The sequence below is a fragment of the Hemiscyllium ocellatum genome, chromosome 8 (assembly GCF_020745735.1).
Source record: "Hemiscyllium ocellatum isolate sHemOce1 chromosome 8, sHemOce1.pat.X.cur, whole genome shotgun sequence".
Lineage (NCBI taxonomy): Eukaryota > Metazoa > Chordata > Chondrichthyes > Orectolobiformes > Hemiscylliidae > Hemiscyllium > Hemiscyllium ocellatum.
This window is the reverse complement of record NC_083408.1, coordinates 68,134,608-68,157,041: the sequence shown is the minus strand read 5'-3', so window position 1 is coordinate 68,157,041 and position 22,434 is coordinate 68,134,608. Positions and strand designations below refer to the sequence as shown.

The window sequence follows — 22,434 nt, the reverse complement described above, 5'->3', positions numbered from 1 at the left end:
GAAGGCCCATAGTTCGATATAACATTAATGTTATAAAGAATAGGTAGGATGATGATACGTAAAAATCCATTCATGGGATGTGGGTGCCACTGACTAGGCCAACGTTTATTGCCCTATGTCATTGTGAACCACATTGTTGTGAATTTGAAGTCACATGTAGGCCAGTGAGGCAACAGATTTCTTTGCCTGTTGGACATTAGTGAACCAGATGGGTTTTTTACAAGAATCGGCAATTATAGCAACAATCAACAAAAAAAAGTTGGGCCAGCTTTTCAAATTCTGTTTCTTTTTAAATTGAGTTGAAATTTCATTATTTGCCATAGTGGGATTTGAATCCATGTTGCCAAAGCATTTACCTAGGGTTCTATATTAATAGTCCACTACCATTATGCCACCACCACATTTTATTTATAAATTTTGGATTTCAAAAGCATTTTGACAGCAGTGAGAAAGGATTACTTACCTTCAAATTTTCCTATGTTTGACCTACTGAGAGGTCATGAGTTGAGTGGGCTTTAGTACAGTGAGTGTCAGCTAAGTATAAATGAAGATGACTGAGTAGGATGATGTTGAAAGATCAGCCTGGAATATACCATTGACTTTGGATGGCTGGTGCACAGTTTTACACTAGTTGTCGTGTATGTATCATTTGCCCAAACTTAAAGCAGATCTCAGCCAATGCTTTGCAAATAGTGCATGGGGCAAAAGTTATTTTAGGGTGTTAATTGATATTGTGTTAAGGACATGTGCTCATTTATCCATTTTGCCAGAAACCTTGATAGGGTTGCAGTGAGCACCTGATGTGCTCACCTGTGTCTTCATCTTCACCCACTATGCCCTAGGCCTCAATAAAATTATTCGGGACCTACTGTCATCTGGTACAACTGCTCATTACCTCTCCTTTCAGAGATAAAACTGGAATAATTTTTCCTCTAAATTGTGATCGTAAACCCAATTTCCCCTGTTTCTTCTATCCTCATCTCCACCGTTTTGTCTAGAGCCCCATTTTTGAGTCCCTGCAATCATGTTTCCACACTTTCTACAGTTTTGCAATGGCTCTTATCATATTCACACCTAAACTAATCTCTGTGTCTCAAGTGTTATGTTGTTTTGGAATGGTCTATGAGAGAACTTTATTATTAATAATTTAATTAGTCGATTAGTATTTTTCACAATTTGAATTGAGGATTTTAGTTTTTTCACACAATATGCCTGTTCCTGGTTAAGCCATCATTTAAATTTAAAAGGAGGTGCTGAGCTGCTATTTTAAATGACTGCAGTCCACAGAGGGTCTGTTCACCACACCGTTGTTAGGAATGAGTTGCTTGATTTTGGCTTATCGCAAAGTAGAATCACAGCGTTACCTCCACGTTTTGGATGATGTGTGGCTTGGAGGGGAGCTTGTGGGTGATGGTGTTCCCATGGATCCATTGCCCTGGTCTTTCTAGGTGATAAAGGTGATGGGTTTGGAAAGTGCTGTCAAAGGAACCACAGTGAGGTGCTGCAGTGAATTTTGTAAACTGTATGCTCTGCTTTTACTTATGTTGCTGCTTGAATGAAGATGGTGAATGGTGTATCAGCTGAGCAAGCTGTATTATTTACTTGATGTTGAGCCTCTTCAGTTTAATGGAACTTCACATCCAGACAAGTGGAGGTTAGCTTATCACCTTGTATCTTGTCTTGTAAATGGTGGATAGCCGAAGTAGGTTCTCGTATTGGAATTGAATTTGAATCTTGGGATAAAGCTATGTAAGTGCATTGGCTAAAAAGATTGTGGAAAGAGATGATATTTTAGTAGGGGAGATATCGAGTAGTGAAATAAAATATCTATACTTCAGTTATTGAAACATTTAAGCAAAGAAACAAAATAGTATGTGAAAAAGACATCGCATGTATTAGATTATTAAATTTATTTTAAAGATTGCCTACACTTTTTGTTAGCATTTATAGAAGCCTGACAGCAAGCTGAACAAAAATGGAACAATAAATTGGGATATAAAGACTGTAGCAGAGCCCAAAATAGAGGGCGTAGGTTTAAGGTGAGAGAGGAAAGACTTCAAGGAGCAACTTTCATACACAGGGTGGTGCATGTATGGAATGAGCTGCCAGAAGAAGTGGAGGCTGGTACAATTGCAACATTTTAAAGGTATCTTCATGAGTATATGAATAGGAATGGTTTAGACGGAGCAAATTACTGCTAATGCTGGATTCTACTGAAAACAACCAATGCCAGAGATCACAGTGGGTTGAAGAGTCATTTGGATTCGAGATGTTGGCTTGCTATCTCTCATGGATGCTGTCTGACCCACTGTAATTTTAGCATTTGTTATCTTTAGAGTTTGGAGGTACAGTATATGGGCCAAATGTTGGCAAATGGGACTAGATTAATTTAGGACATTTAGTTAACATGGATGAGTTGGACCGAAGGGTCTGTTTCCATGCTGTACAGCTCTATGGCACTTTAAGGTAGGGGTTGCTGCAGAATCTGCTGAATGATGAAATAGATGAGGTAGAGATAGATATTAGCGAAATAAGGATGAACAACTTGAATAATGAACATATTATGAAAAGGTTTAGGAGCCAATTTGAAAGGGCAAATCGTCCTCATGAAAACTGGAACCCAACAATGAATTAGAGAAGATTGTAGAAAGGTGATGAGTGAGCTAGAACAAGGTAAATCTGCACATAGCATTGTCGGGTTGCAATCGAATATTTCTAAAAGTAGCTTCTAAAGTATGGACTAACAATGTTGGGTTCAAAATAAAGGAAGTAGAATAGTTCTTGGCAGCAAATAGGAATGTGGAATTTTGCAATTCAAACAGATTAGTCATGATTGTGTTGGATGGCAGAGCTAGCTTGATGGGCTGAATGGTCCACTCTGGTCCCATTTCATACATTTGAGTATGTATAAAACAAAAGGCAGTAGAACTAATCAAAATTGAAGATGATCTTTGGGGGTGTAATAATAGAAAAAAATGATAAGATCTGAGAATAATATGGAAACATTTTACAAATGTGAAAAGGGATATGCCAAAACGAGAAATTTTCAGTTTGCGGAAGATCAAAAAATGTTAAAGGTATTTGATATGCAACATTTCTATTTATTAAACAGAAGGATACTGGACAAGAAGTGACAGTGAACTGAACAGTATTATGGTAGGTATTTTCCTAAATGATCCTAAATGTTAACCTCGAAAGATCAGAAGAGCCAGATCGGATTGATATGATGATCATAATGAAAGAAATTGCCACAGCCCTAGGTAGTTATTTTTGAAACATCCTATTCAGCGATGCTATTATACACCTTTTGGAGCAGATGGGACTCTAACTTGGGTTTCCTGGCTCAAAAGGAGGGACAGTACCACTGCGCTACAAAAGCCTGAGGTATTCACTTTTCAGGGCTATATGTGATTGTGGATACATGACGGGAGGGCTGGAGAGTGCCAGTTTAGGACAAAAAAAATCTGAGATAATGCAGGTAATTTTAAGTCTGATACATTAATGTCTGTAGTTGGAATAATTCATTTATTGAGGTTAAAACTATGTACCCAGTTGAAAAGAAAATACATCTCAGTTGAAAAGTACAGATTTCCAAAGGGACAGTTGTACTTGACAAACCTTGTGATGCTGTTTATGATAGTAACGGATGTAAAATGAAGGAAGTGCAAGAAATATCATGCATATGAATTAGTTGGGCAACTGTACTACAGAGGGTGGTGATGGAGGGTTGTTTTCAGACTGGAGGCCTGTGACCAGTGGAGTGCCACAAGGATCAGTGTCTTGGCCCCCTACTTTTTGTCATTACATAAATGATTTGGATGCGAGCATACGAGGTACAGTTAGTAAGTTTGCAAATGACACCAAAATTGAAGGTGTAGTGGACAGCGAAGAGGGTTACCTCAGATTACAACAGGATCTGGACCAGATGGGCCAGCGGGCTGAGAAGTGGCAGATGGAGTTTAATTCAGATAAATGCGAGGTGCTGCATTTTGGGAAAGCAAATCTTAGCAGGAGTTATCCACTTAATGGTAAGGTCCTAGGGAGTGTTGCTGAACAAAGAGACCTTGGAGTGCAGGTTCATAGCTCCTTGAAAGTGGAGTCGCAGGTAGATAGGATAGTGAAGAAGGCGTTTGGTATGCTTTCCTTTGGTCAGTGCATCGAGTACAGGGGTTGGGAGGTCATGTTGCGGCTTACAGGACATTGGTTAGGCCACTGTTGGAATATTGCGTGCAATTCTGGGCTCCTTCCTATTGTGAAACTTGAAAGGGTTCAGAAAAGTGTTAGAGGATTTACGGGGTCAGAGGATTTGAGCTATAGGGAGAGGCTGAACAGGCTGAGGCTGTTTTCCCTGGAGCGTTGGAGGCTGAGGGTGACCTTATAGAGGTTTACAAAATGATGAGGGGCTTGGATAGGATAAATAGGCAAAGTCTTTTCCCTGAGGTCGGGGAGTCCAGAACTAGAGGACATAGATTTAGGGTGATTAGATTAGATTGCTTACAGTGTGGAAACAGGCTGTTCAGCCCAACAAGTCCACAGCAACCCGCTGAAGTGCAACCCACACAGACCCATTCCCCTACATTTATCCCTTCACCTAACACTATAGGCAAGTTAGCATGGTCAGTTCACCTAACCTGCACGTTTTTGGACTGTGGGAGGAAACCGGAGCACCCGGAGGAAACCCACGCAGACACGGAGTGAATGTGCAAACTCCACACAGTCAGTCGCCTGAGGCGGGAATTGAACCGGGGTCTCTGGCGCTGTGAGGCAGCAGTGTGCCACCCGTGAGAGGGGAAAGATATAAAAGAGACCTAAGGTGCAACTTTTTCATGCAGAGGGTGGTACGTGCATAGAATGAGCTGCCAGAGAAAGTGGTACAATTGCAGCATCTGGATGGGTATATGAATAGGACGGGTTTGGAGGGATATGGGCCAGGTGCTGGCAGGTGGGACTAGATTGGGTTGGGATATCTAGTCGGCATGGATGGGTTGGACCAAAGGGTCTGTTTCCATGCTGTACATCTCTATGACTCTATGTACTGTTGTAGTGCACAGTAGCTTGTGAATTTATTAAGAAATGCCATACTAATCCTTTATTAAATAAATATAAGAATTTGAGTATTGTCTGGATGCTTTTTGCAGTTGCGGTCAGGTGTCTGCAGTACCAAATATAACATATCTTAACATGCTTGTTTTGTAATCCTCATCAAAAATGGAGCAGCATTTTTATTTCTCCCAGATAAATGAATGCTGTGCAGTTTTAACTCTTTGCTCAGCTTATACTTCAATTTCTCCACGCTGAAATAGTAGGATTACATTTTCTGGTATCTGCCTTGTTAAAAATATACATGGGACAGAATTGAACTTGCTTGTGGTGCCATTAGATCTCCTTGCCTAAGGTTAAATAGTCTGTAGGCACTTGCTTTCTATATGTTGATAAATTTAAAAATTGCTACAATGATTGAGGTATCAAAGGTTTGCTGGTATACATGGAATTGTACTGCAATCTGCTCTCCCAAAGGCAGAATTTAGAGAAACAAGATCTAGTAAATGAAGTAATCTAGAAACTGCATGTGCTGCTCCTTTTTTTTTTAAATGTTGGACTCAAAGCAGTTACGAAGACCGATAATATTTTTATATTTATTGCAGTCATTCGAGAATGTCCAAGTTTAACATTAGGAAATGTTTTCTGGCACCTTATCTGTTGTAATAGTTTGCAGCATGTTGAAAAATTGGTTGGATGAGTAAGCAATTAATGGTGCCCTGCTGTAAGAGTTGGCTGACAGAGCAGTTAATCTTTGTCTCCAGGTCAGGGTTACGCCTAAAAGCAAATCAGCCATTAGTCAACTTCATACAGGTTTGGGTCTTCTTTTATCAGTTTCCTTCTGAGAAATTCAAAGCCCATTTTGGTTGAGCTATAGTTGAGTAATAAGGATATAATCTGTTTGCTGGGAGGCAGTTACTTAGTGCAACGGATTGATTATTGGTTAGCTGAATCATGCATAAAAGTTTGGTGCTTTATTGCATATGTTGTTGCATGCTTGTTGATCTTGCCTGAATTCACTTGTGCATTTTTAAGTTAAACTCTCAAAGTAATTGTGTTCTAAGTTTTTTACGTTGCTGCAAACCAATTAATACTGTGCTACAGGGATGTATCTATGGCTACTACAAATTTAGAAAAACTGATATGTTTCTTGGATAAAGAGCCTCTGCATAGATGTTTAATCAAGACTAGAATTCTTGAATAATATGTGGTTATATTCCTTTACGCTAGTTGTGAAATGCTGTCTTGTTCCTGCAGGTCTCCAGAGAGTACAACATAAAGCAATCTGTTGACAGCCCTGTACTTCAGTAATTGAGCCCTTCTCACTGAGCTCATGTTTTGTATTACTACCATTGCTGCTTTCTTGTGCTGCATGTATATATTTATTTCATTCGCTGTTGATCGTGAGAAAGTGCGACGAATACTGGTCAGTTCTTTGAATATTAATTTCAAATTCTAATTATTTTTAATTGTGTAATTGTACTATTTGGTAATCTCACTAGTTGAATTTATATGTTAGCATAGTAAACTAATTTCTGAATTACAGTCAACTTTCCATGGAATGGAAAAGTACCATCTTGTTTCCTTCTAGTATAAATAAATTAATGGAGGTAATGAAACTTTTCTTCGTGTCTTGACAGTTTATTATTCTTTTATAGATAATTGATAGCCAAAAATGGTATTAAAGAACTGACATTTGTTTGAACAGGTTTTTGTATTTCCGTGTGCATAATATAACATTTGCTTCCGGTTTTCTCTTTCAGTTTGTTTTTGAAGATGTGGTAAGGCCTTGTGGTGAGAAGTTATGCCAAGTCTCAGGATGTAGGAAGCAGTGGAGGAAGTGACGGTGTGCCTTACTTTGGAATTGCCTCTAGTGAGAATTTTAGTAAGTGCCAGCTTTTACAAGAGTATCAAAAAAAAAGTACAAATGTCATTAAGCTAAGCAATTAGTAAATAATATGTTCAAATGAGAACAACGTCGGGAATATAAAATAGATAGGGAATGTTGGAGCAACTCAGGTGAGGCAGAATCTGTTCAACTCACTTTCCTCTGAAGTCCTAAATGACCCTGCATCAGAATTATATATACGGAGAAACCTCGATTCTTCCGAATACCAACTATCCGAAAATCTGATTATCCAAAGGAGATCTCCAGGTCCCGATGGAAACATTACATCAAAGGCATGTTTCCAACAGTTATTGCGTCTTTTATTTAGTGATTAAACAGGCATAATCTCTAAATTATTGACTTCCTGCCCTCTCTCTCCCCACACTTTTTCTCTGGAGTTCTATACAGGGTGTACCCTAAACCCCCGTTCCACACATAATCTGTACAGGACAAATGTGAAACCTGTCAAAAAGTTGCAATAAAAAGTTGTGTGTGGCTGTGGCTGCACCTGTGCGCTCTTTGGAGACTTACCCCACAAAGGGAACTGCAGCAGTCTTGTTGGTGTCCGGTCCAGCTGCCCCGGAGAGGGGTTGGGTGGGAGGTGTGTTGAGTGCAAGGGGTGTGTTGCACGGAGATTTGGGGCGGAGCCGAGCTGTTACATGGGGATTGGAGTGGGGGGTTCCGAGCTGTTGCATGGGGATTGGGTGTGGGGACGAGCTGTTGTAAGGGGATTAGGGTGAGTGGGTGGGGGGGGCGGGGCTGAGCTGTTGTAAGGGGATTGTAGGGGGTGGGGCCGAGCTGTTGCACGGGGATTGGGGTGGGGGGAGGATGCTGAGGGCGTTGCACGGGGATTGGGGTGGGGGCCGAGGGCGAGGGGGGTCGTTGCACAGGGATGGGGGTGGGGCCTCATGTTGCAGTGTCCTGAATGAGGAGCAGACTTTTTAAAAACTCCAAGCCCCAGAGGAAAGGCATTTTAATTGATTTAACCGAATAATCGATTATCCAAACGAAATAGTGCCCGCCCATCATGTTCGGACAATCGAGGTTCCACTGTATAGTGTGCATGTGGGAATGATAGTACTGTGTGAACTGGCAACTAGTGGTCCAAGTCTTTTGTAAATGTTGCACTAGACATTCGACACCTTAGCAATTTGAATTACATTATTGATAAGACTTTCCACTCTTCCTATCCATTTCTCTCCTGTGTCTCCTTTCAAAACTCTTCTTCTTTATTTTCTAATATCTTCCTGTAAGAACTGTTTCAGGCAAGGAGAAAAACACATTGTTATAATCCGTTTGAGACTGATGTTGAAAAGACATCCAAACTTCTGAGTTATTGGCTATAAGGAATAAGACAGCAAGAATTCCAATTGTAAGATTACTGTATCAAGTTACAGGAAGTGTTTCATTAATGCTGTTTTCAGTAGGCAATGTAATATAAACTGGAGAAAGGAACATGCCACTTTTCTATCAGTCATTGCACTCTCCACAAAATCGCTTCTAGTGTGTTTTTGTTTGCCTGTTTCACCAATTAATAACTTTAGGTCACCATTTCCAGGTGCTTCCAATTGTCTTTGGGGAATTTCCCAAATCCAATGCTGGCAGTAAAGTCCACTGATTTTTTTTCTTTCCTTGGGGCAATGCTAGGGTGGATCTCCCTCTTTCCTATGGCTATGGAATAGGGTCTCTTGACGATCATCTTTTGGATTGGAGACCATTTCCTCCTTGCATTCACCATCACTGGCTCGTACAAATCATGCACATTCCTTTCTATGTCAAAAGTTGTCCTTCTTTTGGCAAAGTTGCCCATGCTGTTTATTCCAGGTGTGACCTTGCTCGCCCATTCCCTTGACTGGCATTCTGAATTCAGCCTGACAAGTGTAGCTCAAAGACTCCCTTTGTCTTTAAACGTAGGTTAAAAATTAAGCCTAAAGCATTATATAATCAGTTTATTTCAGCCTACATAAGTCATTCCGGCAATGATAATATTGGATACAATTTAGGGTAACAGGGTGGTTCAGTAGTTGGTGTCACTACCTCACAGCACCAGGGACCTGGGGGTTTGATTCCTGCCTCGGGCGACTGTCTGTGTGGAGTTTGCACATTCTCCCCCCGTCTGTGTGGGTTTCCTCCAGGCGCTCTGGTTTTCTTTCATAATCCAAAGATATGCAAGTTCGGTGAATTGGCCATGCTAAATTGCCCATTAGTGTTCAGGGATGTGTAGGGTAGGTGCATTAGTTAGGTGCAAATGTAAGGTAATTGGTTAGGAGAATGGGTTTGGACGAGTTATTCTTCAGAACATTGGTGTGGAGTTGTTGGGCCTAATGGCCTGTTTCCACATTGCAGGGACACCATGATTCTATGAATTGATAGCAATGGTTTGGAGGGAAGGAATAAATTTCACACCGGATATGGGAAGCACAGTTATGTCGTTATAGGTCAGTACTTACTCCAAATGCCCACTGCGCCACTGAATTAAATCTAAAGAATGTGCTTAATTAAATATTTTTGAAAAACAATTTGAAACCCATAGATCTAGTTGATACAGTAATCAACGTGTGCAGGATTTTCAAATTGCTTGACCTTTGCTGCATAAATCATAGATCTGGCTTAATGGTTTTATAGAATTTGGGTGTTTCAAAAAACATCCATTATACTGACCTAGTGAAAATGTAATTTTGAGGATATGTTGGGATCTTTGGTTTTAATCTTGACACAATCTAATTTCAACACTTCATTTAATGAAGTTTTAAATCATTAGGATGTAAAGTATTTGATGTGTTTAAAACGAAAATTAATCAATATAACGAACTTGTATTGTCTATATTTTTGCTTCCCTCCCATGCAGTGGTGTTATTACACCTTGCCATAAACCTGATATCTGTATTCGCCATATTGTAGTGCGTGCCTAACGGACTGTACCATGTGGATCAATAAAACTTTTGATTTTCTTCCACCCATAGCAATTTATGCTGTAATATCATTGTTGTTTACCTCCAGGTTCTGTGTCGTATGGTTTTCAACCTGCACCTAAATTCACCCCTCACCCTCTGCACTCCACATCATCTGCTTTGCTATCCTCATTCGACCTCATTCTACATATAAGTTTTCTCTATTTCCCCACTATCTGTTCGGTCTCCACCTTTCCTGTTATTAAGACATTTAGGTTTTTAATATGAAAGGTAATCGAGCCACGGAATTCCACACATGATATCTTAAGGATGCCTGATTTTATTTGTGTGTGTGTGTGTGTGTGTGTGTGTGTGTGTGTGTGTGTGTAAAGTTAGAAGTAGCTCATGTTCTGCTGGAATTAAAGAAGATTTATAGAATTTCTGGGGTCATCTGTGTTTTTTTTTTCATTTGGTACTTGTACAGACTATTGAAGGTTACATTTTGAGTATCTTGGAAATATGTTTTCCTGTTAAATCCTTTGTCTACTAAGCTTTTAAACCAAAGTAGCATTGTTATTTCTTATTTAAGACTTTTGCCTCTCTTCACCAGGTAAACATTTTCCCCCATGTGCAAGTTCATTTTGATAAATTTCTGATTCCAAGAGATATGAAGGTGTAATGCAAAAGGCCATATTGTAAGGTATGTAGCAATAACAAAAACAAATGTTCTCTGCAAATTTGCTTCTGCATTTGATCAGCTTGTTTGTAATTTATTTATCATTCTTCCTTAGTTTGGTGTTTTGCTGCTTTTTCATTTCATTTTAAGTACATAATAATCAACACCGATCTTCAAGATACCTAGCAAATTATATTGTTCAATGTCTCTATTTCTTGTGGTTCAGTTATTTTTCTGTCAGTTGTGGAAGTCCTCCACCCATGCCAAGCATTCTGACATTGTGGTACAATCCCCTGCATGATACTATGTGAAGTGTTTCACGAAAATCCAGAAAAATGATATTCAAAGAGTTATTTCTATCCAGCTGGTTTATCTCAAAAGACCGTGAATAGCTGTGATCCTATCACTAATCCCTGCAGTGTCCCACAAGTTACTACCTGTCATTTAGAAGCAGACCCAGACTCTTTGCTTGCTGTCAGCAAAATCAGTTTGCTTTCTATCTCAATACACTACCATCAGTATTGTGCTCTTTAATTTTGCACATTAATCTTTTACATGGGGCTTTGGTAAAAGCCTTCTGAAAGTCCAAATAAACCACATTCACTGGCTCCTCATCAACTCTATTACTTACTTCCTCGAAGAATTCCAACCGATTTTCCAAGCAAAATTTTTAGTAAATTCTTGCTTTGTCCAACCTTTTCTGTCACTGATTTTAATTTTGGATCTAACTTGCTACATTCCCCTGTTTCCAGTGGGCTTTAACATTTCTTAACAGTCTGTCATATGGGTTCTTGTCAGATAGGCAGCATCTACTGCATGATCCTCATCAATTCTTATAATTATGCCTTAAAATGATTCACTTAAGTTGCTAAGGCACAGATGTCCATTAACATGACAATGTTGACTATCCCTGATTTAATCTGTGTCTTCTCAAGTAACTTTATCCTCTCACTTGGTATTGAGTCTCATGACTTGCCCACCGCCAAGATCAGACCAATTTGGCCTATTCATCACACTGTCTTTCAACAGTGGTACAATGTTTACAGACCTCCAATCATTTGGTATTCATCTGTGTCTTGTAAGGTTTGGGAAATGATCCTGCAACATACATCGTCTCTCACTTTTTGCTTCCTTTGACACCCTAGAATAAAACCTACCCAGCCCTGGACCTTCAAAGAGATCAGTACCTCCAATGTTTCCCTTTTCAATTACACATTTAATATTTACATTTTCTCCTTAATGAGCATATCTACTCATGAGACTCCTTAAGAACCTTGCCCACATTATCTACGTCCACCCACAAGTCACCCTTGGACCCAACCCTTTCTTAGACATCCTCTTGTTTTTAATGTACCATTAAAATATTGTTGGAATTTCTTTAATTAAACTACTTAGCTTTATGTAATATTCTCTGCTTTCCTAATTTCTTTTTTCATTTCACCACTTACTTTGTTGACTTCTAAAGTAAGCGTTACTTCTTTTAAAGAGATGGTCATAGACTCAATTCTTTTGTCTTTATATGGCATAGTGTGCTTCTGGATCATGTGGTTGGGAGTGGGAGCTCTGGATTTGACAGTACCACCCTTTTTGGAGATGAGTCTACCCTGTGCCTGTAAACTTCACTTTTGAATGCTTCCTACTGATTTGGCACTGACTTCAGATGCCTGTGTCCAGTCTGTATTTGTCAAATTTTATTAGTTCTGGAAAGTTTGCCCTTCCCCACTTTAGAACTTTGATCCCTATTCTTTGCACAATAATGCTAAAGCTAACTGTGTTTTACGATCACTTTCTGTAAAATGGTCACTCATTGCTACTTCACCTGTTTAGTTTCATCTTATTTAGAGTCATAAAATTATACAGACTCTTCAGTCTAACTTGTCCATACCAACAAGATATCCAAAACTGATCTAGTCCCATTTGCCAGCATTTGTACCATATCCCTCTAAACCCTTCCTATTCAAGTACCCAATTTCTTTATACTAAATCCAGAATTGCACCCCCTCTTTGACTATACGTGCTGGTTTTGAAAGTTAACTTCAATGCATCACAAATGCTGTGCCTTTCACACATTTTGGCACTGTAGTTCATGGTGAAGCAGATAGCTTTCGACTGCAGAATCATATTAGTGGTTTGATTAAGTGCAAAAGTGGCAAATGGAATTTGTTCTGGAGTGTGAAGTTATGTATTTAGGTAGGGCAAACAAAGCAAATACAGGGAAATTGGGAGGGTTTTGAGACAGGGCAAGGAAGTCAGTGACCTTTTGAATGCATGTGCATAGGTCCCTTAAGATGGCAGGACAGGTAGCTAAGTTGGTAAAGAAAGCATATGGGGTGCTTTTCTTCATTGGATGAAGCATTGAATACAAAAGTCGGGATGTAATACTGAAGTTGTACAAGACACTGGTTGGGCCACAGCTGATGCACATTCCTGGTGATTACATTACAGGAATGGCATAATTGCTCGATAGAGAATACAGAGGCGATTTGCAAAAATGTTGCCAGAGCTTGAAAATTGCAGCTATGAAGAAAGATTAGAAAGGTTAGGATTATTTTCCTTTGAACAAAGCGTAACTTAAATGAGGTGTACAAAATAATGAATGACTAGGATTGAGTTGATGGGGGAAATCTATTTACCTGAAGGGGAGGTGTCAATACCAACTATTCAGTTGGTCTCTTTTTGCAGTAAATGTTGTACTTTGGAATCATACAAAAATCTGTTGGAAAACAAATGGTTTGTTTCCTTCATTTGCAGGGAATAGCAGTACAGGAATCTTGAAGTTTTCCAAAATTGTACAGGGCTTGGGTGAGACCATACCTGAAACAATTTGCAAGTTTAGGCTGTATATTTAAATACAAATATGCTTGCATTGGAGGCAATACAGTGTAGGCTTACACAATTAGTCTCGGGGATGAGAAGGTTTGCTATGTTGAGAGGTACAATAAATTATATCTCTATTCTTTTGGACTTCAGAAGAATGAGGGATGGATGGCATTAAAATGTTTAGGATAATGAAGATGCTTGAAGACATTGTTTTCTCTGGCTGTGAAATCCAAAACAAGAGAACACAGTTTCAAGATGAAGGGGCAGTCATTTAGAACTAAGGTGATAATTTTATTTCTGAACTTTAGAATTGAGAACTTGAATTCTCAATTGATTTTCAATTTTTGAACTTGAGAATCCTTGCAGTTTAATTTAGATAAATGCGAGGGGTAGCATTTTGGGTAAGGCGAACCAGGACAGGACTTATTCAGCTAATGGTAGGGCCCTGGGGAATGGTGTTGAACAGAGAGACACCTAGGGTGCAGGTTCATACATCCTTGAAAGTGGCATTGCAGGTAGACATTTGGTGAAGGTGGCACTTGGCAGACTTGCCTTCATTGGGCAGAGCATTGAGTATTGGGTTTGGGACATCATATTATGGCTGTATAAGACATTGGTGAGGCCACCTTTGGAATACTGTGTACAACTCTAAGAAAGATGTTATTAAACTGGAAAAAGTGCAAAAAGATCTATAAGGATTGTACCAAGTGTGGAGAAGCTGGATAAGCTAGGATTTTGTTCCTTAGATCATGGCAGTTTAAAGGGTGAACTTAATCGAGGCTTATAAAATGAGATAAGGTCTTTTCCCCAGGGTAAGGGAAGTCCAGAACTGGAGGTCCTCATTTTAAGGTGAGATGGTAAAGATTTAACAGGATCTGACGGGCAACTTTTTCAAACACAGGTGTGTGTGTGTGTGTGTGTGTGTGTGTGTGTGTGTGTGTGTGTGTGTAATGGTGCAATGGTGCTGTTCCTTTAACAGATTATGTTGTTCTTTGTTTTTTTTTCAATAGGGGTTGTAAAAGGCAGAGGTTCTGATTTGTCTGGGATTAGGGACTTTGCTAATGGTTAACAGATATTGCTTGCGGGAAAAGGCATTTAGAGTTTAAAATACTTGTACAATGAAAGGGAAGTGGCCACTTCTCCCAGTTCAGAGTTTTTTCTGGTTGGTTTTGCTTTTAGCAAGGTGTCTGTTCGAAGCTTCTGGGGAGAAAAACGTTCCCTAATTCAACAAATGTTCCTGGCGCTCTCAGATCTCTCCAATAAGAACCCGGGTTTGAATTTACCTTTATTGCCGAGGGCGTGTTTATGGGAATGTTGCAGGAAATTGGAACAGCATCATTGAGTTGCGATATAGTCCGTTGGGTTTTCAGATAGGTTGTTATTCGATAGGAGCAGGAGAATCGACGTTTCTGGCAAGAGCACCTCATCATGAGGCTTGTGAGCTGAGGATGTGGAGAGATAAATGGGGGGAGGGGTGTGGGGCTGGGGGGGGAAGAGAGTGCGACAGGTTGGGGTAATGGTGATAGGTGGAGAGGGTTTGTGTAGCAGTTAGGTGGGAAGAAAGATTGACAGGTCATGAGGGTGGTGCTGAGTTGGAAGATTAGAATTGGGATAAGCTGGTAGGAGGGAAAATGAGGAAACAGGTCAAAATGAAGGACCCTCCAATCACACAGCGACCGCCTCATCTTCTGCCTTGGGTGCCTCCAACCACATGGCATCAATGTGGATTTCACCAGTTTCTTCAATTCCCCTCCTTACACCTTATCCCAGTTCCATTCTCCCAACTCGGCACCACCCTCGTGAACCGTCCTACTGTCAGTCTTCCTTCCCATCTATCTGCTCCACCCTTCCCTGTGACCTTTCACCATTGCCCCCACCTCCATCTATTGCACTCTCAGCTATCTTCCCTCCCTTTCCATTTATGTCTCCAAACCTCGACACTCACCCCTCATTTCTGACGAAGGGCTCATGCCCAAACTGACAATTCTCCTGCTCCTCGGGTGCTGCCTGAACTGCTATGCTTTTCTAGCACTCCACTCTCGACTCTGATCTCCAGCATCTGCTGTCCTCACTTTCTCCTAAGTTATTCTATATGCTGTTGTTTTTTGTTCGTGTTTCATTTGGTAGTCGTAGTCATGGAGATGTACAGCAAAGAAACAGACCCTTCGGTCCAACTCGTCCATGCCAACCAGTAGTCTGTAAATAAATTTTGCTTTGTTTAACATTTGAGTGGTTTGACCAGTGGAATCACTCCTGGAATATCCACTTTACATCTGCTTAGAACAACTAAAAATGTTCGGATCTGGGCTACCTTCTGGCCTGGTCCATAACACATGTATGGAATGAGCTGCCAGAAAGAATGGTAGAGGCAGGTACAATTATAACATTGAAAACACATTTGGACAGGTACATGAGCAGGAAAGATTTAGAGGGAAATGGGCCAAATGCAGTTACAGAGGGACCTCGATTATCCGAATATCAACTATCCGAATATCAGATTATCCAAAGGAGATCTCGAGGTCTCAATAGAAACATTACATCAAAGAGGTGTTTCAACACTGATCGCACCTTTTGTTTACACTGATTAACTCAGCTTACTCAAGTGCTGCCAAGAACAGACCTTGAAATCAATAGAAGTCCAGGCACTGTCTCCAAATGACTGACCTCCTGCCCTCCTTTCCTCTCTCTCTATCTCTCCCCCTACACCTTTCCCTGGAGTTCTATATAGGATTGAACCCTAAACCCCACTTCTCCAGATAATCTCTCACATTGTCCTGTGTAGGACAAAGGTGGAACTTGTTAAAAAGTGTGAAGTGTGTGTGTGTTTGTGTCTGTGCGTGCGCACATTGCTTGGAGACTTACCCACAAAGGCCTGCAGACTGTTGGTGTACAGTCCGGTTGCCCAGGAGGGGGAACGCTGGGTGGGGGTGAGGGTCAGACGGTGAGTGGGGGCAGACACGGTGGGGGGCAGTGTTGGACGGGCTTGGGGGGGGAGGGGTGCAGCAGGAGGCGGTGTTGGGGAGGTAGGGTGCAGTGTGCTGCTGCCTCGTCTCCTGAACAGGGACCAGACCTTGCAGACAACTCCAAACCCCAGAGGAGAGGCATTGAGTCGATTAACTGAATAATCAATTATCTGAATGAAATAGTGCCTGCCATCTTGTTCGGATAATCAAGGTTCCTCTGTAAATGGGACTAGTTCAGTTTAGGATACCTGGTTGGCATGGGACAGTTGGACCAAAGGCCCTGTTTTCTTGCTCTATGACCCATGTCTACTGAGAGCTGGTCCACCTAGGGATGAAGGTATTTTCAGTCACTACCTAGGGTCGCATGGGAATTTGGGACTGGTTGGGGGGGGATGGGGTAGTGCTGTTCGCATTACAAGAATGCAGTGATTAAGGGGAGAAAGTTGGGAGTTCATATTCAAGGTAATGTATTCTCTTGTTATTTAAGTCATTATCACTGTACATCTTGGGCCCAGAGTTAGGGAAGGCGGCATGTGGCTTCAGTTTCATTTACCACACACTGTTGGTTTAATTGTACTGTCAATAGTTGAAGTGGGTCTTCCACAAAAATATTGCAATAAGACCGGATTTTCTTTCTGCCAATTCAAGCTTTTAACATTCTAGAGTTAAATTTAATTTCAGTCAATGAAAAGGTTGGCCTACTACATTGTATAAGTAGGGTTGCAGTTCAGCTTTGGTATTGTCTGTTGAAGATGTTGACCACAATTAAGGTATGTACAGTTTGTAAAGAAGCATAGAAGCGCACAGTATAGCAAGAGGCTCCATGACAAACGCTTCCTGCAAGCTGAACAGCAATTGTAAAGTTCTTGTGCAGTTAACAAACTATCTCCTTTTTAAGGTACTCTGTGCACCTGCTCAAAAAAAAATTATTTATGGAGCTCCGTACATGGATTCTGTTTTGAAGTGCAAAATGGTTTCAGGGAAACTTTGTCCGTAGATGGTCTCCCAGAGACTTAGCATTATACAGTATAGTAAACTGTATTCTGTAACCTTGTGGCATCATTTGTGATTATTATATGCAAGATAGTAAATCTCTTTTTATTGGTATTTTTATAAATAAAAAACAAATTTTTCATCTACACTGTATCCATTCTTTTGTTTTGTCCAGGTTGGTCACTATGCACCTTAAGCCATATCCAAAGCTTCAAAAGAAAGATGCATCTCTTGATTCAAGCCAAGAGACACTTGGAGGGCTTTGCTCAAGCCAACATGCAACTGTAAGAGTTGAAAGATGCCAGTCCACCTATAACAAACAGTCATGTTGTAAATCCATTGCAGTTAGTACAGTGGCATCTCACATCAGCTTATGGTGTCCAAGACCTTTTGGTTTCATTTCTCAAAATAAAATGTGCAATATGAGGAATCCAGCTGAAAATCTTGCATTTAAGGGAAGAAAGAAACATGTGGCAGAAAACCTTCTGCCTCCTTCAATTCATCAAGAAGAAGGGGAGGCACCACTGGATATCTGGGCAGTCATAAAGCCTGGAAACACAAAGGAGAAAATTGCTTTCTTTGCAGCACATCAATGCAATAACAGGACTGGATCCATGAAAATAAAAAGCAGCTGGGATGCTGAGGTCACAACTGCGAAACGCAGAAGGAAATCTGCGGATCTAGAGAAAGTAAAAAATCAACCAATGAGAATAAAAGATAATGTGAAGGATGTTGACAGAAGGTGTTTACATGCTGCCCCCCCAACAACCAGTAACAATGAGGAGAATTCATCTGTCAACAATGAGAAACAAAATGGTGATGGATTGTGTCATAGCAGCACTCTTTCTGTAGCAGAAATGGTGGCTTTTCTAGAACAAAGGGCAAATTCACTGCTCCCAGACTGTAGCAAAACATTTACAAATGCCAGTGCTAACATATCAGGTATTGCACATTCAAAGGGAGGGTCCTCCTCATCAGAATCAATTTCTGCTACAGGTCCCGAATTTGATATAAACCATAAAATGTCAACTGAAAATAATAAACTACAAGGTGAGTATGTCCGGGTTATAGAAGTTATAGCTAAGTTGGAATCAGAGTGCTTGAAAAACCAACCTGACAGAAGTGGGGAGAACCTGTCCAGGAATAATAGTTTTCGGAGAGGGGTGGGGAGGGTTTTGCTGACTGGTCAACACCAATCAGAACAAAGCATCAAGAGTGCCGAAGCTTTTACGGCATCCACAGGGGTGTCCAAAGCAGGCAATAGTATTGGGGAGAACAAAAAACATTACAGCCACATAAGCAGAAGCTGTACTAATCAATGCACTGAACCTCAGGAGGATGCCATGCATGTTCCATCTCCAGTTAGTAACATTTCAGGTGTTGTGTTGGATTTATCTAGCAAAGCGCTTTCGTTAACCTGCAAAGAAACAGCATCGTTGCCAAACAATACTGGAGAAATTCTCGACGGTGATGTTGGGATACAAGAGGAGTTGTGTAAGCCCCCATCCCTATGTTGGGAAACTAACAAGTTTGTATCAAACTTTACTTTACCCAAGAATGGTAGGGGTGAGTATGCAAATGACTTGACTGTTGACGAGGAGCTAGTGGCCTGTAGGGTGAATGAGGAAACTAATCGCAAATCAGTAACTAGATCTAATTGGGAAGAGTCTAATCCTTGTGAGGAACCACTTCCTGGAGAATTATTTTTCACACTTGAACAGTCCCATGTGGAAAACTTAGATTCAAATGAAAATACTACTGAGGAACTCCAGGATGTTGCACAATGCAAGGTTGACTTTCTGTCTGCTGAAAGGAAAACATTTGACAAAAGTTGCTTAGAAGCAGGTCAGGGTGATTCTTGTATCTCTTTGAAAACCACTTGCCCTTCATTAACTGAGCTCTTTCCGTTAAGAAGACAAGTATCTCATGAATTTCTAGAAATGCGTTTCAAAATCCAACAGCTTCTTGAACCTCGGCAGTACATGGCCTTTTTACCACACCACATTATGGTGAAGATATTTATGTTCCTCCCTACCAAAACCCTGGCATCTCTGAAATGCACATGCCATTATTTTAAGTTCATAATAGAAAACTATGATATTAGAGCAACAGATTCACGCTGGGTTTGTGACCCGCGATACAAGGATGATCCATGCAAGCAGTGTAAAAAGCATTACTCAAAAGGAGATGTATCACCATGTCGGTGGCATTCAAAACCCTATTACAAAGTTTTACCCTATGGGCGTTCATACTGGATGTGTTGTTGGCAAACAGAAAAAGATTCACCAGGCTGTAAAATTGGGCTTCATGATAATAATTGGGTGCAGTCCTGTAATCATATTCAACAAATATGTGAAAAAGCGAAAAAGAATGGAGATGGGATGTGAGATTTTATTTTAAAATATTGGTGGATTTGTTTTTTTCTGGCTAGAGATCCAGGAAAATTCCTGTTGGACGGTCTGTAGAGATTGGAATATTGTCAGTCCTGCACTGTTTACATTGTACAGTACGATCATATTGGCTTATATGAATCTGCATGTACAGAACTGCAGCACCTGTTAGCTGTGCAAGATGTACAGTATTTGCTCTATCATGTGTTTGATCAATGATAGTATTGTACTGTTAATGTAGCTGGCACAGCAACAAATCACTACAATGCAGCTAGATCACTGTTGCAATTAGTCTGTTTTAAATATCGGTCTTTATTTTGAATAGTTTGTATATTCTACCTAAAATTACATTTAATGAAAATACAAAGTATTGGTGTGGGAATGAGCTCAAATGCATCTTAATAAAATTGGTCATTTAAGATATGGTTAGAATTCTAGTCAAATGTTGCTATACAATGTTGGGGCAAATACATGAAAAAATGTTGGCATTACAAAATTACAGGTTATGCAAAATGGCTTGAAATCTTTTTCTGTAATGTTGCTTGGATTCTCAGTTTTTATTTTTGCTGTTGGTGCTTTGGATTGAGTTGCAATGATTTTGGTGAACCCTTTTCTAGTCTTTAGAGAAATTATGTGAAAGTTTACATGCTTTTGTGTTTTGAAAATCTCATTCATGTAGTTGTGAAGTGGAAGGATATTCACGAAGTGCTTTCAACAAGATACTTTGCACTATGCGAAATATGATTTTTCTCCCCCCCCCCCTTTTTGTACATCTTTTGGTTCTTGAAAGCACCTGTATTCATACTTTTGCTATTTAGTCAATAAATAAATACACTCCCTTTAATAGTCATCTAAAACCAGAAACAGTTGATACCTGAAGTGGAGGATTGCATATACCATTGTCATTTCAGTGACTCAAGTTTTGTAATTAAAATAAACCAGTTTCTGTGTTAAAATAAGATGCAATTCAACTTTCAATCAAAAACAAAAGTCATATGCCATGGTAAATAGTGTTTTGATCCAACTGATATAAATTTGCCACATTTAAAGTTTTAATAATTGATGAGTACCAACAATCTATTTTAAACTTTCTGCAAAAAAAAACCCACAACTCTCAAAATTGTGACTTAGTATTCTAGAGTGGAAAAATGTGATCTCATCTCCAAAAACTATTCAGAATAGCCCATGTTCAAATCCAAGCAACATATAAAATTATTATGGTTTCATAATTACATGAACTGCAATGGTGAAGTATCATTTCAGGATCCTTGGTAGTTTTATATTTTGAATTCCAGTCAAAAGTTCTAATTTCTGTTTGACTTTAAAATGATTCATTTTAAGTCCTCCTCCTCCTTTGCACATCTCAAATAAGAAAAATTACAGTGAAATAATTATCTCATCTCTTCGGCACAGTCGGAATGAGTTGTGGACATTTTTACGTGTGTGTATATGTGCACAAATATTTTTACTCATCTAACATGATGTTTTCCTTCAAATGCCATCTCAGTTCATACCCTGGTGTGAGTTGATTATTTTTCTCAACCTGGGGATAAATATTTTTAATTTTTACAATATTTTCCTCTTTAATTGCATTAATGAAAATGTTCAGCATTGTGAAACAGTGGTGAATTTTGAAGTTTACACAGGAAGCAGTGGGAACATTGAACAGATTAGAAAGCATTTATGGAGAAAGGGAGGTAGGGATCTGATGAAAGATTGTCAGTCTGATAAATGAATTGTATATTTCTTTGTCTATGGATGCTACTTGGCTTGTTGAATTTTTTTTTCCAGATTTCCAGCATGTGGAGTATTTTACTCTGTTTAAGCTGAAAAGAATTGTGCCTAGTTGCCCCATAATAAGAATGCTGCCTATTTTTCAAAACGTTCAATGTCTGTAACACTCCCAAATCTAGTTTGTAAAGATCTGATGTATTCATTTTTCTAAGTAAATCTTAAAGCACTTTTACTGCCTTTGCAAGTTTGGGGTACATGATTTGATTGATTATGTATCTATACATCTGTTCTCAATTGTAGTCAAAACTAGGATTTCATTTTTGCATTAGTAGTCATGTTAACATGTACATTACTTTGAATTTTATTAATTATAGAAAGTATCCCATCAAATGCAATAAATCTGATACATGAGCATGTGTTTTTATTTAATTTTTGATTACCAGTGCACTTCATTTTCAGATGGTGCCTAAAGTCATTCACCAGTTTGCTTGCTATGGTCTCTGCATAACCTGTAACTCTTTGTTTTGGAGTGTATTTTGCCTCAATCAAACTTCTTTGCAGCTTACTCCAAACACTTGGACATTGAGTGTTCGATGTTGCAAGCATCTCTATTTACGTTACTTCAGCAGTTAAGATACGCAATTGTGCAGCTGCTGTTTGTGTGTCATGTACATTAACTTGCAGTTTTCTATAAGCTTAAAAGAAGTTGTAACATGAATAAAATGGGACATTAATTTAAAAAATACTGGTTGTAAATGTTTGGTACCTAATATAGAAATACATTTATATCCCCATTTATGGATTAGAACTTTTAAAGTAGCCTTTCTTTATTGTAAGCACTAATCAATATTATAATGGAAGCTGTATCAGACTCCAAATATTCCATTTGTTAATAAAGCCAAATTTTGGGTTGATTATAATTTAATCAACTTTTCATCATAGAAGTGACTTGATCTTGATTTTTGGCTGTAGTTTTTACAATTTACACAATACAGAAGACTCATTGTTAAGAATTTTGTTCTGGAATTAGCTCTTGGTT

The 22,434-nt window shown here is 39.5% G+C and overlaps 1 protein-coding gene across 6 annotated transcripts in view; it reads left to right on the top strand.

Annotated features, from left to right (window-relative positions):
- Nucleotides 1–22,234, top strand: part of fbxo34 (F-box protein 34) — a 41,620-nt gene extending 19,386 nt beyond the window's left edge. For 2 of the 6 annotated variants that reach the window (XM_060829135.1, XM_060829131.1), the window contains 5 exons: nt 3,113–3,156; nt 6,298–6,466; nt 6,804–6,925; nt 10,430–10,519; nt 17,447–22,234. In XM_060829135.1, coding sequence (XP_060685118.1) covers nt 17,457–19,658 — 2,202 coding nt within the window. In that variant the 5' untranslated portion in view covers nt 3,113–3,156; nt 6,298–6,466; nt 6,804–6,925; nt 10,430–10,519; nt 17,447–17,456 and the 3' untranslated portion in view covers nt 19,659–22,234. The remainder of the gene's footprint in view (nt 1–3,112; nt 3,157–6,297; nt 6,467–6,803; nt 6,926–10,429; nt 10,520–17,446) is intronic. The other 4 variants (XM_060829136.1, XM_060829132.1, XM_060829137.1 and 1 more) reach the window with 2 other exon arrangements.
- The last annotated feature ends 200 nt before the right edge of the window (nt 22,235–22,434 follow it).